General features: G+C 39.1%; 2 protein-coding genes across 2 annotated transcripts; one reads left to right on the top strand and one right to left on the bottom strand.

Annotated features, from left to right (window-relative positions):
* The first annotated feature begins 76 nt into the window (after nt 1–76).
* On the top strand, nt 77–2,890 carry LOC129379711 (protein SPO16 homolog). Its single transcript, XM_055060533.1, has 5 exons — nt 77–173; nt 359–452; nt 905–1,076; nt 2,415–2,493; nt 2,580–2,890. Exons 1-5 carry the CDS (start codon nt 108–110, stop codon nt 2,685–2,687), a joined length of 519 nt encoding a protein of 172 aa, XP_054916508.1. The 5' UTR covers nt 77–107; the 3' UTR covers nt 2,688–2,890.
* Nucleotides 2,886–10,548, bottom strand: LOC129379707 (glomulin-like). Its single transcript, XM_055060526.1, has 18 exons — nt 10,365–10,548; nt 8,349–8,474; nt 7,496–7,606; nt 7,147–7,255; nt 6,614–6,863; nt 6,297–6,387; nt 6,046–6,212; nt 5,903–5,956; nt 5,774–5,804; nt 5,587–5,676; nt 5,040–5,081; nt 4,869–4,942; nt 4,636–4,720; nt 4,127–4,233; nt 3,457–3,520; nt 3,240–3,375; nt 3,071–3,165; nt 2,886–2,992 (listed from the first exon to the last, which is right to left on the bottom strand). The coding sequence occupies exons 1-18, from the start codon at nt 10,443–10,445 to the stop codon at nt 2,897–2,899; spliced, it is 1,809 nt and encodes a 602-aa protein (XP_054916501.1). The 5' UTR covers nt 10,446–10,548; the 3' UTR covers nt 2,886–2,896.
* Between the last annotated feature and the right edge of the window lie 6,597 nt (nt 10,549–17,145).

Genomic DNA, 17,145 nt, shown 5'->3' with positions numbered 1-17,145 from the left:
GGAGACTGCTGTGGTTTTGGATTAAATGTTTAATCGACCTGCCATACAGAGCAGTTCTGTCGACGCAACTTTCTGAACTGCGTCATTAAGTCCACCTTTATCAAAAAATGGCTTCGCCCGGTGAAACTGTCGCTCAGTGGAGAACGACAATTATAATTAGCTCATCCCTCCAGGTAAGGAGAATTATTTAACAGCTTCTCATTCTTTTTTGACAAAAATATATGTGTAAATTATTGGAATAACAAGCTCTGTAGCTAACCTAAGCTAGCACCTGCTGTGACATGTCAGCGCTCGTGGGCAAAGTGTTCAGTAAGTTAATTAGTCTCTATTATTATTGCTTTGAAAAATGTCTGGATAGAACCATGACACCTGCAGGACGCTCGGCGCACAGCAGCACAGAATGAGGTTTTCTGACAGCGTGGAAGCCGGGGCCTTCATTTTCCCGCTTTCAGGTGAGCTAATAATCGGTTTTCCATCTCGTCTAAATATAATTATGAACCCTAAGTCCTGTTTCGTTTTGGAACGAATGTTCCTTCATAATGGCTTTAAATGAAACATTCCAGTCACAGACATAGTCCACTTTTTTATTTATTGTTTATGATTTAAAATACTTCATTTTATTTCGTTGCTGAACATAAAGCAAATTGATTCTTCCACATTTTAATTTCTTTGCAACCAAAAGGAAAGCTGATTTTGGTATTATTTTATCATTTATCAGTAGCAAATTTCTTGTTTAAATGAAAATTATTTTAAATCTAAATCTGCTATGGATACAAAAATGTTCAGGCTTATGTGAATGTTGGAGTCAGAGTGTGCTTAATGTAAATAGATATCTGCTGGGTCTTTTAAAACAAGCTTTAAATGAATAACCAGCTGTACTAACACATACTGCTTTAATTCCTAGGTATTGCGTTCCTGCTGGTTGATCCTCAGGTCCTCCCAGAGCCTCTGGAGGAATCAGGATTAACTGAACGCATTGAAAAATTTGTCCAGGTCCACAGGAACTGCTTTTTACTTCTCTATTCTCCCTTTAATGGGGAAAAAGAACTGCAGGTTTTGACTTTGATTCAGCACAGGTATGTAGTGTGACTGCTTTCCCCCTCTTCATCCACGGTCAGGTGGCTGTGCGCTGTGTTTTACAGATCTTAAACCATTTTTTCTCACCTCACGGTGGATGTTTTCCTGCCTGCCATCAGCCCCTGGTATAGTGTTAAAATAACTACATTTTTTCCCTCATGGGCCTTGTGAAATTTTATTTATCTGATGTTGGTTTTATCTCTGTCGTTTTGTCCACATCTCAAATGAAAAAACGGACCCAGAAGGGAATGTTTATAAAGAGAAAGAGAAAGTTTTCTCCCAAGTCAAAGTGAATGATTTGATAACAAAAGATGGAGAAATGGTGTTAGGGATGAGACCAAAGTCTTTGAAAACAGTGGAAAAATTGTTCCAAAGGAAAAAAATAAACATTTTCTGCTTGCAGGTTCTCTCTGCGGCTTCCTGCAGCAGTCTGAAATTATGAGTGTTAGGTTAGTGGTCTCTCTAACTCAGGGGTTCCCTAAGTGGGTCCTGGAGGGCCGGCATCCTGCATGTTCTCTCCCTGATTTAACACACCTGGATCAAATGACGACTCGTTAGAGAAGAACATTGACATTCTGAAAAGTTGTCACTTGCACCAAGGAGAGAACGAAAACGTGCAGGATGCCGGCCCTGAAGGAACTACTTTGGGGACCCCTGCTCTAAATTCACCTGAAGTGAATAGAAAATACAATTCATGAGTAAAATATCAAAAATAAAACATCAGGGTTGCACAGTGGCACCGTGTTGCCTTGCAGCAAGCAGGTCCTGGGTTTGAATCCCGGCGCAGGCTCTTGGTATTTAAAGGACAAAAATTACAATAGCTCATTTAATTAACAAAATATGAAAGAAAGAAAAAATCTGGCAAAAGAATCAAATCAGTTTCTTTCAAAAAAACAAAAAACACACATGAAAAGTTAACATAAAACTGCAGGTGTGCTTCTGTGTCTGGTAAACTTTTGGTTACAACATGTTAGTTTTTCATTCAGTGGGTTAAGAATCAAGGAAATTTTACTCAAATAAGAGTAGAGATTCTTCATAATAAAATTACTCAAGTAACAGTACAAAGTCCTCATTGTAAAAGTACTTTTTATTTTATTTTTTTTTAAATGTTACTCAAGTAAATGTGAGTAAACGTAGCTAGTTACTACCCAACTGTGGGCAAGGATGACCTGAATAGATGGCAGTGAATCAATCATGAGTTATGATTGCCCCATTAGTGACTCTAATGGTCCTGTTGGTGTGATGGTAAAGATTACAAATTGTACCTCAACTCATCAACTTTCCCCTTCTGATAATTCCAGATTAACTTTAACCAAACCTTTTCTTTACATCTTCAGATTTATCGGCAGCAATCTGAAGATCCTTCCTGTACGAAATGGAGCACAAATAGCCAAAGGAATGCTGACAATCGCCAAGGTAACTTGTTATTTGGGAAAAGAAAGTGATTTATGCTGCTGTTCACTCGCGGCATTTAAAATAAAGACAAACCTAATTGTCTGCAGGCCACCAGTAAGCCGCACGCTGATCAAATCCGAGAGCGAATGTCTCTGGCCCGGGCTCACATCATCGAGACCAGTCCTGTGTGGGAAATGCTCAGAGACATTTTCTAAAGCCCAGCAGGTGATCCAGTTAGCTTTATTTAGCATGACACAAGTTAATACACAGTCCCTGCTGATGACACAAACTACTTTTGAAAATAATTTCAGCAAAGATAAAATGATCACTTTACAGCACTGCATTCTTTATTTAATTTGCCAAATTAAATAAAGTGTTATGTGTTTTATGTGTTATAAAACACATAAAAAGTTCCAGTGCTGTTTCAGTGTGGTTTTCCCTGCTTTTCCTCTGTGATCTCATCTATTCGGACCACAAGGCTTTCCATTAAGTCAAATGTCACCAAAGCACTCTGCAGCACCTAAGAGACAAGAAAAACATCAATGTTTGCTGAGCTTTCTCCAAATTAGTCATCAACTAGAACGAGAAAAATCTCTACCTGATACTGGACTTCTGGAGACATATGGGTGACTTTGTCGTGCTTTACTGTTACGGTTTTTAACAGTCTGGTAGACCGAGCATGCTCTTTGGCTTCTGCAGGACAAACAGCATGAACAGAAATAAAATATGAAGTTAAACTGTTCCACAGATCAGCAGCTCATTTGTACCTTTCGCTTTTAGCTTTTGTTCCTCCTTCAGCGCTTTCATCTCGGCAGAGTAATACGCTCTCGACATGCTGATACACACTCTCAACATTTTTAGGTATTCATCTTTGATCCTGCACAGTTCTTCCCACATATCAGCCTAAAGGTGACAAAAGTCAGCAGCTTTTTAGACTGACCAGGCAGACTAGCAGAAGGAATTTGGCAAATTAAACGGACTTACATCGCTCTTCACTTCTTTGTCTCTTGTAAGCAGATAGCGCAGAAGATTCAGACTCTCCATTATTCTGAATAAACAGACAAAACATCTGAAGTAACAACCTTTGATGATCTTTTAGTTGAATCTATAACTGTAGGGATGCACTGATTTAATTTGGGCCAATATTAATGTAATGATGATGCTCAATAGCCAATATTTACCATTATGTATATTATTTCCATACCCAAAATAGTAAATCAGAACAGCAGGTTTAATATATCCTCAAGTTTCTGAAGTTTAGGTGTTTTTGTTTGTTGTTTTTTTTTTCTCCTTTGGATTATTTTGTTTATTGGTGTGTACAAAATACTTTATGAAAAAACTAAAATGACAAGCGAAAACAATAGAAAAACAGACTAAATTTGTGTGCACTTTTCCTAAAAAAAAAAAATCCCCAAAAATCATAATTTGAGAAGTAGAGTTGAAAAACTACAGTACAAAAATAAAATGAAACTTCAAGACGGAATCTGAAATTGAAGCATGGATTCGATCCTGATTCCTACTCTGCTTTTAGACAAATTGCAAAGGCTAAGATGAATAACAGTGCATCCACAGCTCAGCCTTGATTGCTGGAATATTTTGGCCAAAGGGTTTCAGTGAGTTAAGTCACTGAATTGTGTTTGGAAATATGACTCACTTGTCCATATTAGTGAGTAAATCCGTCTCTGAAGCTTGTGGTAAACTGAGCACCAGCTCAAGCAGTGGCAGAAGCTCCATTCCCAAGAACCACTTATTAGCTTCACCCTGCAGGAGAGTCATGACAGATTCATCAGATCAAAGCTATCAGCCATGAAGATGTTGATCAGATTAGGTCTTCAGATATGTCTGTGTTGAAAATCCAAAAATTATTTGAAGAATACATTTTTTCTTACTTGGACTGTATTGTTCTATGTGAACCCCAGAAATATCTTTTTTTGTCACCTCAGTCTAATTTTAGGTTAATATTCATTAAATGAAGCTGGGTTGGTAAATGCTTTCAGAATCAGAAGATCGCAGAATGAACTGACCCTTCATGTGAGGTCACAGTTATAATCTGGGGTTACTTCAGGTCAGTGTTAGGTCAGTAATGTGTTAATTCTTTACATAGCTTGTCTTGTAAATATATTGTATGTTCTGAGATATAACAAGAAGCTACCTTATTCTCACCTTCATAGACTGCTGAATTTGACTCCTGATGTTGTTCACTATGTAACCTTCAACACCTGCATGGTGGCTTGTTTTTAACATGCACCTGCAAAAGAGGGATGGATAAGAAATGGTGTTTGTGTAGAATAAACATAAGACATTGGGGAAAAATAGCAGACTGAGGTATTCATCAAGTATAAAATCAACAGTTATTAAGCTGCAAATGCAAAAAGACATCTCACTTAAATTCTCACCGGAAGAATTTATGCTTTGCTTCAGCATCGAGTTTGTTTATGAAAAGTTGGAACACCTTCAGTCCCGATTCTCTCTGGAGAAACATCAAACTATTAAAACAAATCACCGAATTATTGCTCTTCACATTGATCTGACATTTGTTCTCTTATCAGAAGTGATTATGCATTTACCAAATGCTGAATTGGACAGTCGGTGAGAACTTGTCGCAGGTTCTGTGAATTTCAGAACAGCAGATTTAGATTATTGAACCTCATTTTTTTAGAATTTGTCATGTAAGTAGATCTGTTCTCCATTAAATAAGAAATAAAATCGAACAAACACCTGAATAAGTTTGTTCTTTCAATCAAGTCATTAAAATACATGTCACACCATCATCCGTCCGTTTCTTCACTCCATGTTCTGTGTCTTCCAGCTGTTGTAACTCTTATTAAAGTCTCTACTGACCTGGAACATTTCTCTACATTTAGGTCATTGGTGCCCAAAGTTGGTCCTAAAGGGCCGGCGTCCTGCATGTGCTAGTTCTCTTTTTGGTGGTAGCAACAACCTTCTCAGCTTGTCAGTGTTCTTCTTAGACCTTCTAACGATCCATCATTTGATGCAGGTCTGTTTAACCAGAAAGAAGTAAAACATGCAGGATGCCGGCCCTTAAGGACCGACTCTGGACAACACTGACTTAGGTCCCCCATTCAACACAAACAGCTTAGTGATGTATCTTACCTGCAGTGCACTATAGAAGCTTTCCAGATCTAGTAGACCTACTGGAAGGCCATTATCCTCCACCTTCTCCAAGCTTTTAGCAAACAGTGCCTATGGAAAAATTATTAAAAATACAAGAAAAAACAAAAAAACAAATTAAACTTGATGCCTTCTTTTCCAGGGGATTTTCTGTGATTTCTTTTCATACCAGTCCCTTGAGTAAATGTGATTCCTTCTTCCTGTCAAAAACGCACAACACACAAACCTTTAGGCAAACATCTTTTTTTTTGTTTTAAAGGCAAAAAACATGTTAATCTTTAATTTACTGATAGCATACCTACTGAGGAGTTGATTGACGTGCTCCATGTTGCACTGAAGAATAAACACAGGACTAAAATGGACAGAAGAGCACAAGTTGTATGAAACATTTCTTATAAAGGTGAACAAACTCATCACAATGTTAACTGACCATTCTCTGACCTGAACACGGCTGGAAATGTGTCCATGGCTATGAGCTGGACAAAAAGCAGATAGGCCAAGCATGCAGCCGACTCTTTGGACAGGTTAGTGTCCATCGTGGTGAATTTCCTCAGAGAACTGAAGAACAGAAGGCCTGGAAGAGACTCTTTGATTGCAGGCAGGATGATCTGTCGATGCACAAAAAGAAATCTGGGCACATAGGAAGGAGATTTCCCTTGATAAATATTTGAAACGATTCTTTGATTTAGTACCATTATTTCTACTGCAAAGAGCCACATAGTTGATTTTCGGTCTCGGTTCAGTTCAGCTTCAAGCAAAGGTTCTTTTAAACTCAGCATGCAGCTGAAAACAAAAACACCGATCAGATCAATTGTCCTGGTATCATCGACTAGAAAAACAAAGTCTGTGATAACAAGAGTGGCTGCTTTCTGCCCATTTGCACTTTAATTTCTTTTTTTAATCATTAATGACAAGAACCAGAAATAAAGACATAGAATGTTTACTCCAGGCTCTTCCAGTAAAGTATGCTGGGTGTGTGCACAAGAAAAGCACTGAAACAGAAACGCACAACTTAAGAATCTCAGCCTTCAGCTCATCATCTTCTGGTGTTGGGTCACAGTTTTCGTCCTTCTTCTTTACCCCATCTATAAAAGGCCTGGTGAACGCTGCCAAGGCGACGCAGCAGCGACACAAACCGTGCTCATCTGCCTCCTCCTGCTGCTGGGTGTAAGGTACAGGCAGCCGGGTCAGCTGCTTGTGAAGAGCCGACAGAGCCAAACCCACACCGGCTGCTCGCTTCTCATCCAGCTGCAGCAGAACTGAAAATATAAAAGACTTCTATGTATTTAACTTGACTGAATTTTCTCCAACATTGATCTCCGGTTATCAACTCTAGGGGGAGCCAAATACCATGTTTTTGTGAAACTTTGCCTATGTTTTAACCTTAGATTAACCTCTCATGCTTCCAAAAACTGCCTTGCAACTAGTGATTTTCACTTTGACAGAACTTTTGATACTAGAGAGACTTAGAGGTGTGTTTTTCACTACTGTGTTCACAGTGAATGTGACATGTAAAGGCTTTCACAAAGTAGCTTTACATACCTGTTTGAAGGTGAGGAAGAAGGACAAGAATGGTTTCAGAAATGGCGCCTGGATCCATGTCTTCAATTAATTGAAGGAAGCTCTCCAGGACGGTTCTGGAGCTGCACATCTACAAAGCGGAGCAAGTCTGAAGTGTCCTGAATTCAACCTCAGTATGTCATTTTTTATTTTGTTGTATTTTTTATTAACTGACCGGGGTTTAAAGGAAATTATTGTCAGTGTGTTTTTTGGTCAACAATTTCAAGTAAAACAGACACCAAGGTTTACTGTAGACGCCAAAGTAAAGGAAAAACGCCACAAAAGATGTTCTCTATCAAAAGCTGACTGAAGCTGCATTGCTGAAACCCACCTTGGTCAGTTGTGTGAAGGCAGCCTGGCAGTGGTCATGACTCTTCTTATTCCTAACTAGTTCATCTACAAGAGGTGCCAACAGACCACAGCCCATGGACTTCACAATTCCCTGTGGGTGGGTGAGAAAGCCCATTATTTACTACAGTGGTGTCCCTTCATAACGAAATACATTTTATAAGTAGAGTTTGGTCCTAACAGTAACATTTTACTTGGAGGAAGATAAAAGAACGTAATCTTATTAGAAATCCATCATTTCTATAGTCACTGTAGGTGCAGACACATTATGGATTCCTTCATGTTTCTGTCATAAATTGCTAAATAACTATCATGCCTAAAAGTGTCATAACTCACAGCTGCAATTTAAAAAACAACAAGGACTGACTTTGGAGAAATGTTTGAATATAAACGTTGCTGCTTTTTGTTGCCAAAAACCTCACCCTACGTCTCAAGTGAATGCTTCTTATTACACATTCAATCAATTCAGCTCTTCAATACATTTAGCCTACAAATGAGACAACGGTAAGAAGTGTTTCACACAGTAGGCTACACACAACTGCATGAAGTGTGGAGAGATGGGACAACCAAGGGCACTTAGAGGAGCACCACACTGATGGGTGTTAGCAGTGGAGCGAGAAATCTAACTGAATATCTGCTTCTTTCCCTCCACACCTTTGGGTCAAAAGGTCAACAACTGCCAAGTAACTGCTACATCTTAATGTTTAACATAGCTGGATGTACTGTTAGTGCTGTTTGACAGATTAACAGTGTCAATCTGCCGTCACTTCATATCTGTAGGGTGTGAATACAGTACGGGGCCCTCGGTCTGCCTCCTACAGTATTAGTGAGGTCACCTGGTTTTTCTCATCCTGGATAAATGTCAGCAGTTGTTGGCCATCACCCCCACTGAGACAGGCAGCTCCGACATCCCTGAACTGCTGGTAGTCCTCCGGCTTCAAATCTTCTTCTGGAGTCTCGCGCTGAATAAATAGATATCATGTATGATTAACACAATAACGTGTTGTACTAGGAAAAAGTATTTTTCTCACAGATTTGTTACGATTTGCAATAACTAGGTCTTTACATCCTTGTGGTCGTTTTGTCTTTGAAGAAGTGTCTTATGGTCATACCATCATTTCAGTCATTTCGGCCTTAATCTCTCTCTTTTTCAGAAGTGAAAATGCTTTCATTCAGTGTGTTGTGCATCTTGTGTTGTTCCCATTTGTACGAGGTCAGCAGCATGACTCCTCTGTCTCCACTTGACCCTGTCACCAGTGTCCTCTGGGTTTCAGTCTACCTTCTTCAAGTGTTCTACGGCGCAATCTATTCAAAGTTTCTTTGGCCTCCCACATGACCTTTTTCCTTTGGGGTCAGTGCATAGTGCTGTCTTTGCAACAGGCTCATCAATGCCATGCCACTGAAACTGGGCTTCTCTCATCTTGGCAGTGATTGGCACTACCTTGAATCGAGACACCTTGAGTCTCACCTATTCTGTCTCACCATTTTTATGGTGAGGTACAATCTGGTCAGTCCAAGTAACCACTGGAGCATCTTAATTTCCACTGTGTTGAGAACTTGCTTGTGTTTCTTTGTCGCTGGCCAGCACACCACACTATGCTACAGTGCTACAGTTCAAATGATGGTCTTGTATGCTTATGATACAATGTGTATCATAAGCATACACAACCTGAATGTCAAAAGAAGGTGGTGTTCCTGATGGATGCCTCTCAATGAGGTATTCAGGCATCCCTCCATCTTCTTATCACATATTAAATTGTGTGACTTATTACCATTCAAGCCTTGTTGCATCGGTTTGTGCACGAGTATCAAACATCATGTCCACTTTTGAGGTGACCTGCAAAACAAGTTATTGGAATTTCAGAATCTTTAGTAGCTCCAGTCCATCAATCTTGATTGTGCCATTTTTCTGGGGGTGACATTCAAAGTGTTTTGACCCGGTGATGTTCAATTTTAGGTCATTTTTGGTTGCTCCAAGTTTGCGTTGATCTTTAAGTGCCTGCAGGTCTCGGTCGAAAAGTACAACATCATAAGCGTAGAGAAGGATGTAGGACCAGGGTGGGGAACTCCAGTCCTCCAGGGCCTGTGTCCAGCAACTTTTAGAAGTCTTCAGCACACCTGCGTCAAATAACGAGGCAATTAGCAGGACTCTGAAGAACTTGGCTTCACTGAAGAGGTGATTCAGCTGTTTCATTGAAGTGTGCTGGATCAAGGAGACATCTAAGAGTTAGTCTAGTGAATGTGACCTAGGTGCACATCCACCTTCGCCATGTTGGTGCAAAAGTCGAACAACAGTAGGGTGAGGGCAGACCCCTGATGGATGCCAACACTAATGCCAAAAGGAGGTGAGGTTCCTGATGGATATCGGACCATTGTTTTGGTCTCTTACCAAAGGCAGTACAAATTCTTCTGTGACACCATGGTTCGTAGTGCTCCCCACGACAGTTTGGACTGAAATCCTGTTGCGTTGCTGGACTGCCACAGACTGTTCATACTCAGCCATTCTGTCATGTGTGACTGAATTAAAATCAACCACTCATAACAAATGTGAAAACCGCGTTTTGTATTTTGTCCACTCTTAACTATTCTTCACTGATGCCGGAACATGAACATGTGGCAAAAAAACAAAACAAAAAACAGACTTCACCTTCATAATTCTCACAGTGAGTCAATAAGATTGAGCCAAGAAATCATGGAAACAAAGTTTATGTTACTATCGGTATTTAATTTAGTAAAGCAGGTACTATTTTAAAATCTCTTCTCACAATCGTACCATAAGTCGACGCATTGTCGATAGAAACATGATTAGCTCAGCTCAGTGGTGTAGTGGAGGGAAAATATGGTGGACTCACCCATCTCTGGATGATCTCATGCACTTTATCTTCATTCATCATCAATGTTTCCTCCACCCTCAGAGCCAATCCTGTTGTCATCACGTCCACAGCAGATGCAGTAGTGGTATCTAAATGATCAAATAAATAGCTCTCCTGGCGTCTCAAGGGAGAGAAAAAGATTCAGTGTGTGAGGAACCGAAACATAAACCTCTTATCCCCCTTTGTGCTGCACAGCTAATAGGATTAAAGCAGGACACAGAAAGACGTGGAGCTGACTTGAACCATCGAGTTGCCTAGCACTCGGTGGAGGAAAATTAATAACGAATGAACCGCCTCTCTAATATTCCTGAACGTGAAAATAAGTGCACACAGTGACCATGTTGTGAATTCTACTCTAAGGTGAACTCACAGAAGTGTTTTGGTAGTTTCCTGTTGTGTAGGTGGTGATGTGGTGCTTCATGCTTACCTTCATATTCTGTGACTGAAATAGATGTTAGTTGACATTTGCTTGTTATTTTAAGACAATGTGCAAAATATATAGCCTTGTAAAGTATAGCCTTAAGTATTTTTGTTCCTTTCTATGAACAATGTGTCTGCTTCTGTTTTTATTTTACTTGGAAAACTTGTTGATGTTAAATGAGAACATACCAAACTGATGACAAATATCAGCCCAGAATTGATGCTACCTATTCTTGACCTTTCAATGTGGTTTTGTAGCTGTGACAAAATAGGAGAGAAAAGAAAAAGTAATAGAACCTATAGGAAAAAACAGCTGCTTCTTAGAAGATTGTTCAATTCTGAAGTGGAGGAAAAAAAAGCTCAAAGTTCAAAGGTTTAAGTTCATTTGTGCTCACCCCTTTTAACTCTGATTCCAGTAAATAAAACTCACCTGCCTCCAAAAGTAACTTAATCAGTGAGTGGAGATGAAGTATGAGTAACTTGATCACAGTATGAATTCAGCAGTTCTGTGAAAACCTGAGCTGTTTGTTTGAGAACTTTGTGGTTTACATGCAGAAGACTTGAGATTTGGGCAAAGGTTCACCTTCCAGTAGGACAATGACCTGAAACACATGGCCACAGTGGCAATGCAATGGTTTATAGATCAAAACATACATTTATGGAGATGTCTAATTAAATTATGAATCAAGATTCAAGGGTGGGAGTGATGGAGGGGCAAGACTTTAAATCTGATGTCCACAACTAGTACTAGTAGAGCGGGTAAAACATCCAGTGAATTTCAATCACTGGATGAGCAAACTTGTTTTTGAGACATACAGTGTCTCAAAAGGCTTCCAGTTGTAACTGTAATTGCAAGAAAAATAGTCTCTGCAGTGCATATTGTCTTGATGCACAAATTTGGGGAAGGACCCAGGAACATTTCTGCTGCTTTGAAAGTCTCAATGAACTCAGTGGCAAGAAAGAATGAGGACAGACAACAGGTTGCTCTGATATCAGGCTGAAGTGTAACTGCTGCCAAAAGTGGATCATCAAATTATTCCATTGGCAGTATTATATACTTTCGTGTTGGTTTGTGACACAATCAAGCAACTACAGTTATCTACAGCTGTTCTAAAAATGCCACAGATATCAAATATGACTAAAAGAGATTTGAATTTATATTTTAATGCCTCTGTCTCTTTAAGAAGCTCCTGCTCTTTCTGTAAGTCAATCTTCAAGAAGTCATCACAACATGGCTCCTCTATGAACCCTTGAATGTTTTTACCAGCTCTGCACTGAGAAGTAGCTCCTGTAATGAGCTCAGCAGATGAGCAGTTCCACCAGATGTTTGCTAATTGTGGCTGACTAGTCTGAAGGAGCTGAGTGAAGGAGATTTCTATTTTTAACTCGTTTGGGGAAAAAACTCAAAATCTTTTTTCCACATTGTCATAACGGGAAAAGAGATTCATTTAACACAATTCGGAATGAGAATGGAACACAACAAACATGTGAATATGTGAATACTTTCTAGATTCTCTGTAGGAGAAGAATAATCACTGACTTCCTGCTCCGTCATGACACCAGCAGCAGAGCAGCAGCAGAGCAGCAGCTCCGGTCCTGATTTGGGATGAATAGGTGGAGGAGCGTGTTTGAACGGTCGGATTTAGCCGACATCTGCCGCTCAGGTTTGCTCTCTGTATTGGTGTTTGATGAAAGCTTTGGACAAAAGCCACAGAGCAAATACAACACACACTACCTCTCACTCCATGTTTGTCCAGCATTTTGTGGTTCCTAATTGCTGGCTGATGAGATTTTGTTTTGACACCGCTCCTGGGAGCAGGAAATACTCAAATAAACAGCGTCTGACATGAGCATGCACTCAGGCATTTACTTTAACTGCACTAAAGCCCAATGATTACTGAATGATGGGCCAATGTTTTCAAACGCAGTTTCATTTAATTAAAGGAGCATGCCACAGAAAGCTCTTAATGGTTGTAGGACAAGATACAAAGTGGGTCTTTTGTCTTTGGAACAAATATTAGATTTGTAAATGTATTATTCCAATAGTTATTTTGGGCTATGCATCTACAGGGAGACTTACGGCATTGATCCCTTTCTAACTCAGGAGGGCACTGTTTATCTGGTGGAAAAAAAGTGATTGTTGACAATATTTTTATTGTAAATAATCAGTAATTCATCTTGCAAGTGCCTATTTTTTTTTATCAATGGAATGGATTTTATTGGATTTTTCCTTTTTTTTTGCTTATTTTAAATCTCATGTTCATATTTTTTTACATATTATTTTTTCATACTATCTTCTTATAAAAAATATAACAATGTTTTTGATACTGATACCACTATTAGTTACTTTAATACAATGTTCAACAGCAAGAATTTTTCACCATTATTATTATTATTATTATTATTATTATTATTATTATTATTATTATTATATTTGAATATAACTAAGCTGACATAAAATAAATCGGAGGAACTGGATTAACTTTACTAACGATGAGAGTTAAAGACAAAGAACAATATATCACTTTGGAACCCAGATCACTAAAGTTTATTTTTCAGGGGAGATTTATTGAATTTGGAACAGAAATAATTAGATGAATTAATTTTTAAAATAAGTTGCTGAAAAACCATGAAGTCATTAGTAAAAAAATGGAAAAAACTAAATAAATAAGGCAACACTAAAAATAGTTTTGTTTTTTTATATGTGTTCAAATATTTTATTCAAACAATAGAAGTTTTCGTGGTTTTACTCGCTGAACAAAAGGTCAGAGGTTGTGGGTCAAGTGAGGACACGTTGCCCTCTAACAGTAGTTATTCTGATGTTCTTCTCTTGTTGGCTGTTTTCCATACAGTAATATAATTCATAAAGCGTCTGGGTTTATCTCTGATTTTGTTCTTAGATCACACTGATGAGAAAGACTGAGCGACTCGTTGCAGCTGGTAGCAAACTGTTGCAGTATTTATGGCTCAGTCTGGTATAAAGCTAGCAGTCCTGTGAGAGCGCTGCTCCATTTTCCCCTCTCCACGCAGCTTTTCCTTGGTGACCTCTTAGAAAGCAAGAGGTTTTAAGTGAACTCTTTATCCAGCTGGTTTCCTCTGGAGACCTCTGCTGACTGTCAGCCCAGAACCTGGTCAGCAGGAGCTGCCGTGGTCAGGGCCGCTCCCCAGGGGTCCTGCTGGAGGAACGCTGAGGAACATGAGTTTGATTTGCAGACTATTTCTTTTCAAACAACCCAGATTTGTCTTTGTGATTTCTGTTTACAGCTTAGAATGAAATGGAATTGCCTGAAACCAGATACACTGTATTTCAAAAACATAAAGCTGTTCTATGTCACAGTCTGACATTATTTCAAATCCAAGAATAATGAAAATTGTTTAATTTTTTTTGTTCCAGAAGTTTACATACATTTTGTCAGTATTGAGCTGTTTGATTTGGGTCAAACATTTTAGAGTTTCAATCTGGGGTCTCAGCAGAAGAAACCATTTTACAGAGCAGCTACTATAAACTTCTGAATCTGAACAGAGTACTAACTTTCCCTCTCATCACTGTGGAATTTGGCAAACAAAACTAATTTTGTCCAGAGTCACTGATGTATTACATGCCGTCTTTGGAAAGACCTTCAAACACATTCAACTCTGAAGTTCTAAAAAGCTAAAACTGTTCTGACATTGCTGGTCAACATACAGTACAAGTTTAATTCCTAAAGCTCAGGGTTGGAATTATAATTTTCCTTGTCTGCACGTTTTCGTCTTTCTCCCGCCAACAGGGCCGAGGTGGAAGCTGCAGGGACAGGTACCCCATCGAACTAAGAGCTAATGGAGGTGGAGGTCTCACCAGGGAGACTCTTGACCCCGGCCCCTTTTTGTAAAAGCTTTGCCCCCGTCGCAACCAGTCACAGGGAGTACCGGAGTGTGTTTAGTGAACATCTGTTTGTACTCTGGCAAAAGGCTGCTGAGGTGATGTAGCCCAGCTCTTTCAACACGCTGCAGAGCTGCTTTATCTGCCCGTGTGCTTTGAGCTGAAAGCTCCCAAGGTGACACAAAGGCTGGATGCTGCGGGGCCCGTAGGTCCGTGCTCCCTAGAAGCAGACTCCGCCGCTTGCCTGCTGAACCTTTTGTAAATCGGGAATTGACTTCCCAACGTCAACTTGTTCCTAATCAATAGGCAGAGAGCAGACACCTCGCTAGACACAGATAACTGCTGCTCCCCGGCTGCATGTCCAGGCTGTAGAGACTGTCGCCCTGTCATAATCTGATCAATAAGCAGACGATGTCCCGGCTCACTCCGCTGTAACACACGGGGGCTCGGCTCCCACCCCAGCAGCATGAGGGGAGGGTGAGGGAAGGGTGAGGGGCGGTGGGTAGGGGAAACTGCCCAGCAACTCCCCAAGGTGGCTGAATCGGAGATGTTACATGTGAACTGGCTGTCAAAATGATTTAGTCATCCCCGTTTCTTGCCGGTGTTTAAAGATGCTGACACACTGTGTTTTGGGTTCCAATGTCTTGTTGAAACTGATGGAGGCTTTTAGCTTTTCTCTTTTTTTTTCTTCCCAGACTCCTTTTATCCATTTAAGAGTTCGTTCAAGTGTTAGGATTTCTATGTCACCTGCCACAGATGTCTCCTGGCACTTCCTGCCCACACAGCTTGCTGTCAGACCCTCTGATCTGCTGCCTTCCTTTACTTCTGTTGCTGCTTGGTCATTAGATAGTAGATATTTCATTGGTAAACTTGATAACCTGTTTTCCCTCCAGTGGTGACTAAGCGTTTTCTCTGAGTTTATCTAGATGCGACCAGGTGAGCTGAAGAGTGTGTGTGTGTGTGTGTGTGTGTGTGTGTGTGTGTGTGTGTGTGTGTGTATGCGTGTGTGTGTGTGTGTGTGTGTGTGTGTGTGTGTGTGTGTGTGTGTGTGTGTGTGTGTGTGTGTGTGTGTGTGTGTGTGTGTGTGGGTGTGTGTGTGTGTGTGTGTGTGTGTGTGTGTGTGTGTGTGTGTGTGTGTGTAGGCGGTGCAGAGTGAAGGTGGAATCCAGAGTAAAGGAGGCCAGATCAGATTCAACTGGAGCTCATTAAAGTTTCAGAGGAAGCCAGAGGGAGAATAGAGGGAGTCACTGCACTGCCAGGATCCATTTCCTTTGACTCTGACTTTGTCATTCTGGATCAATCCAGTGAGACGCAGGCCTGTTGTTGACTGGCCCGTCTCTAATGGAGTGATTGGCAACTTATTGGAACTTGATATAAAGAACAAGAGCAACTGGGTTGGCTTGGTGCTTTATGGGCTTCTTTCATCTTACTGAACCTGAACTCTGCTGCTGCAGAACCAGATGGTTCATGATGAATGGGTCAAACGCCAGATATGTTCTGTGGAAGAACTGAATATTATTATTAGTAGTAGTAGTTGTAGAACTAGTGTAATTATTATATTAAAAATAAATTGTATTTATTATTATTATTATTATTATTATTATTATTATTATTATTATTATTATTATCATTACTGTTAATAGTAATACAAATTTATATTTTTAGTTAAAATATGATTTATTATTATCATCATCATTGTTATTACTAGTATTTCTAATATTAATGTTATTAGTACAAGTTATATTTTCATTGTCTTACAAAATGCATTGTTATGATATTTAGTTGTATAGAATAATGTTATATATTATAATGATAATAATAATAATAATAATAATAATAATAATAATAATTATCATTATTATTATTATTATTATTATTATTATTATTATTATTATTATTATTATCGTTATCAATAGGAATGGTGAAATTGTTATATTAATTTACCTTTATTACTATTACTATTATTATTATTATTATTATTTATGTTATTATCAGTAGTAGTAGTAATTGATATATTGTTATTGTTATCAATAACATTTTATTTTATTATTATTTGAAGTAGTTAAAGTAGTATTAGAAATAATAACAAAAGTAGTGACAGTATTTAATTTTTTGTCATCATTACACACCTTCTCAAAAGTCTTATTTTTTCAGTCTTCTTTTTACGCATCATATTGCTGTTATTTTTTAAATGTAACTTGTTCTTCGTTTTTTTCCTTGTTGTCATTAAACACACCGTTGATGTCAGATCCTGTTCATTTGTTGAGTTTCTCTCTCTTGCTGCTCCAGCCTCAGTCATAGTGTTTCTGTTGGACCTGAAATCACCTGAACATTTTGTCCTTTTTAACTACAAAGCTGGAATAACTTGAGCAAAATGAGTTTCATTTATTCACAATATTAATAACAGAAGGTAATCTTCATTATGTTGCTTTATAATCTCACTCACACTTCAACAGAAGACGATCGTTTCCATGCTGGGGA

Source organism: Poeciliopsis prolifica, unplaced genomic scaffold, assembly GCF_027474105.1.
Source record: "Poeciliopsis prolifica strain line A6 unplaced genomic scaffold, Auburn_PproV2 SCAFFOLD060, whole genome shotgun sequence".
Classification (NCBI taxonomy): domain Eukaryota; kingdom Metazoa; phylum Chordata; class Actinopteri; order Cyprinodontiformes; family Poeciliidae; genus Poeciliopsis; species Poeciliopsis prolifica.
This window is presented reverse-complemented; position numbering and strand designations above follow the sequence as displayed.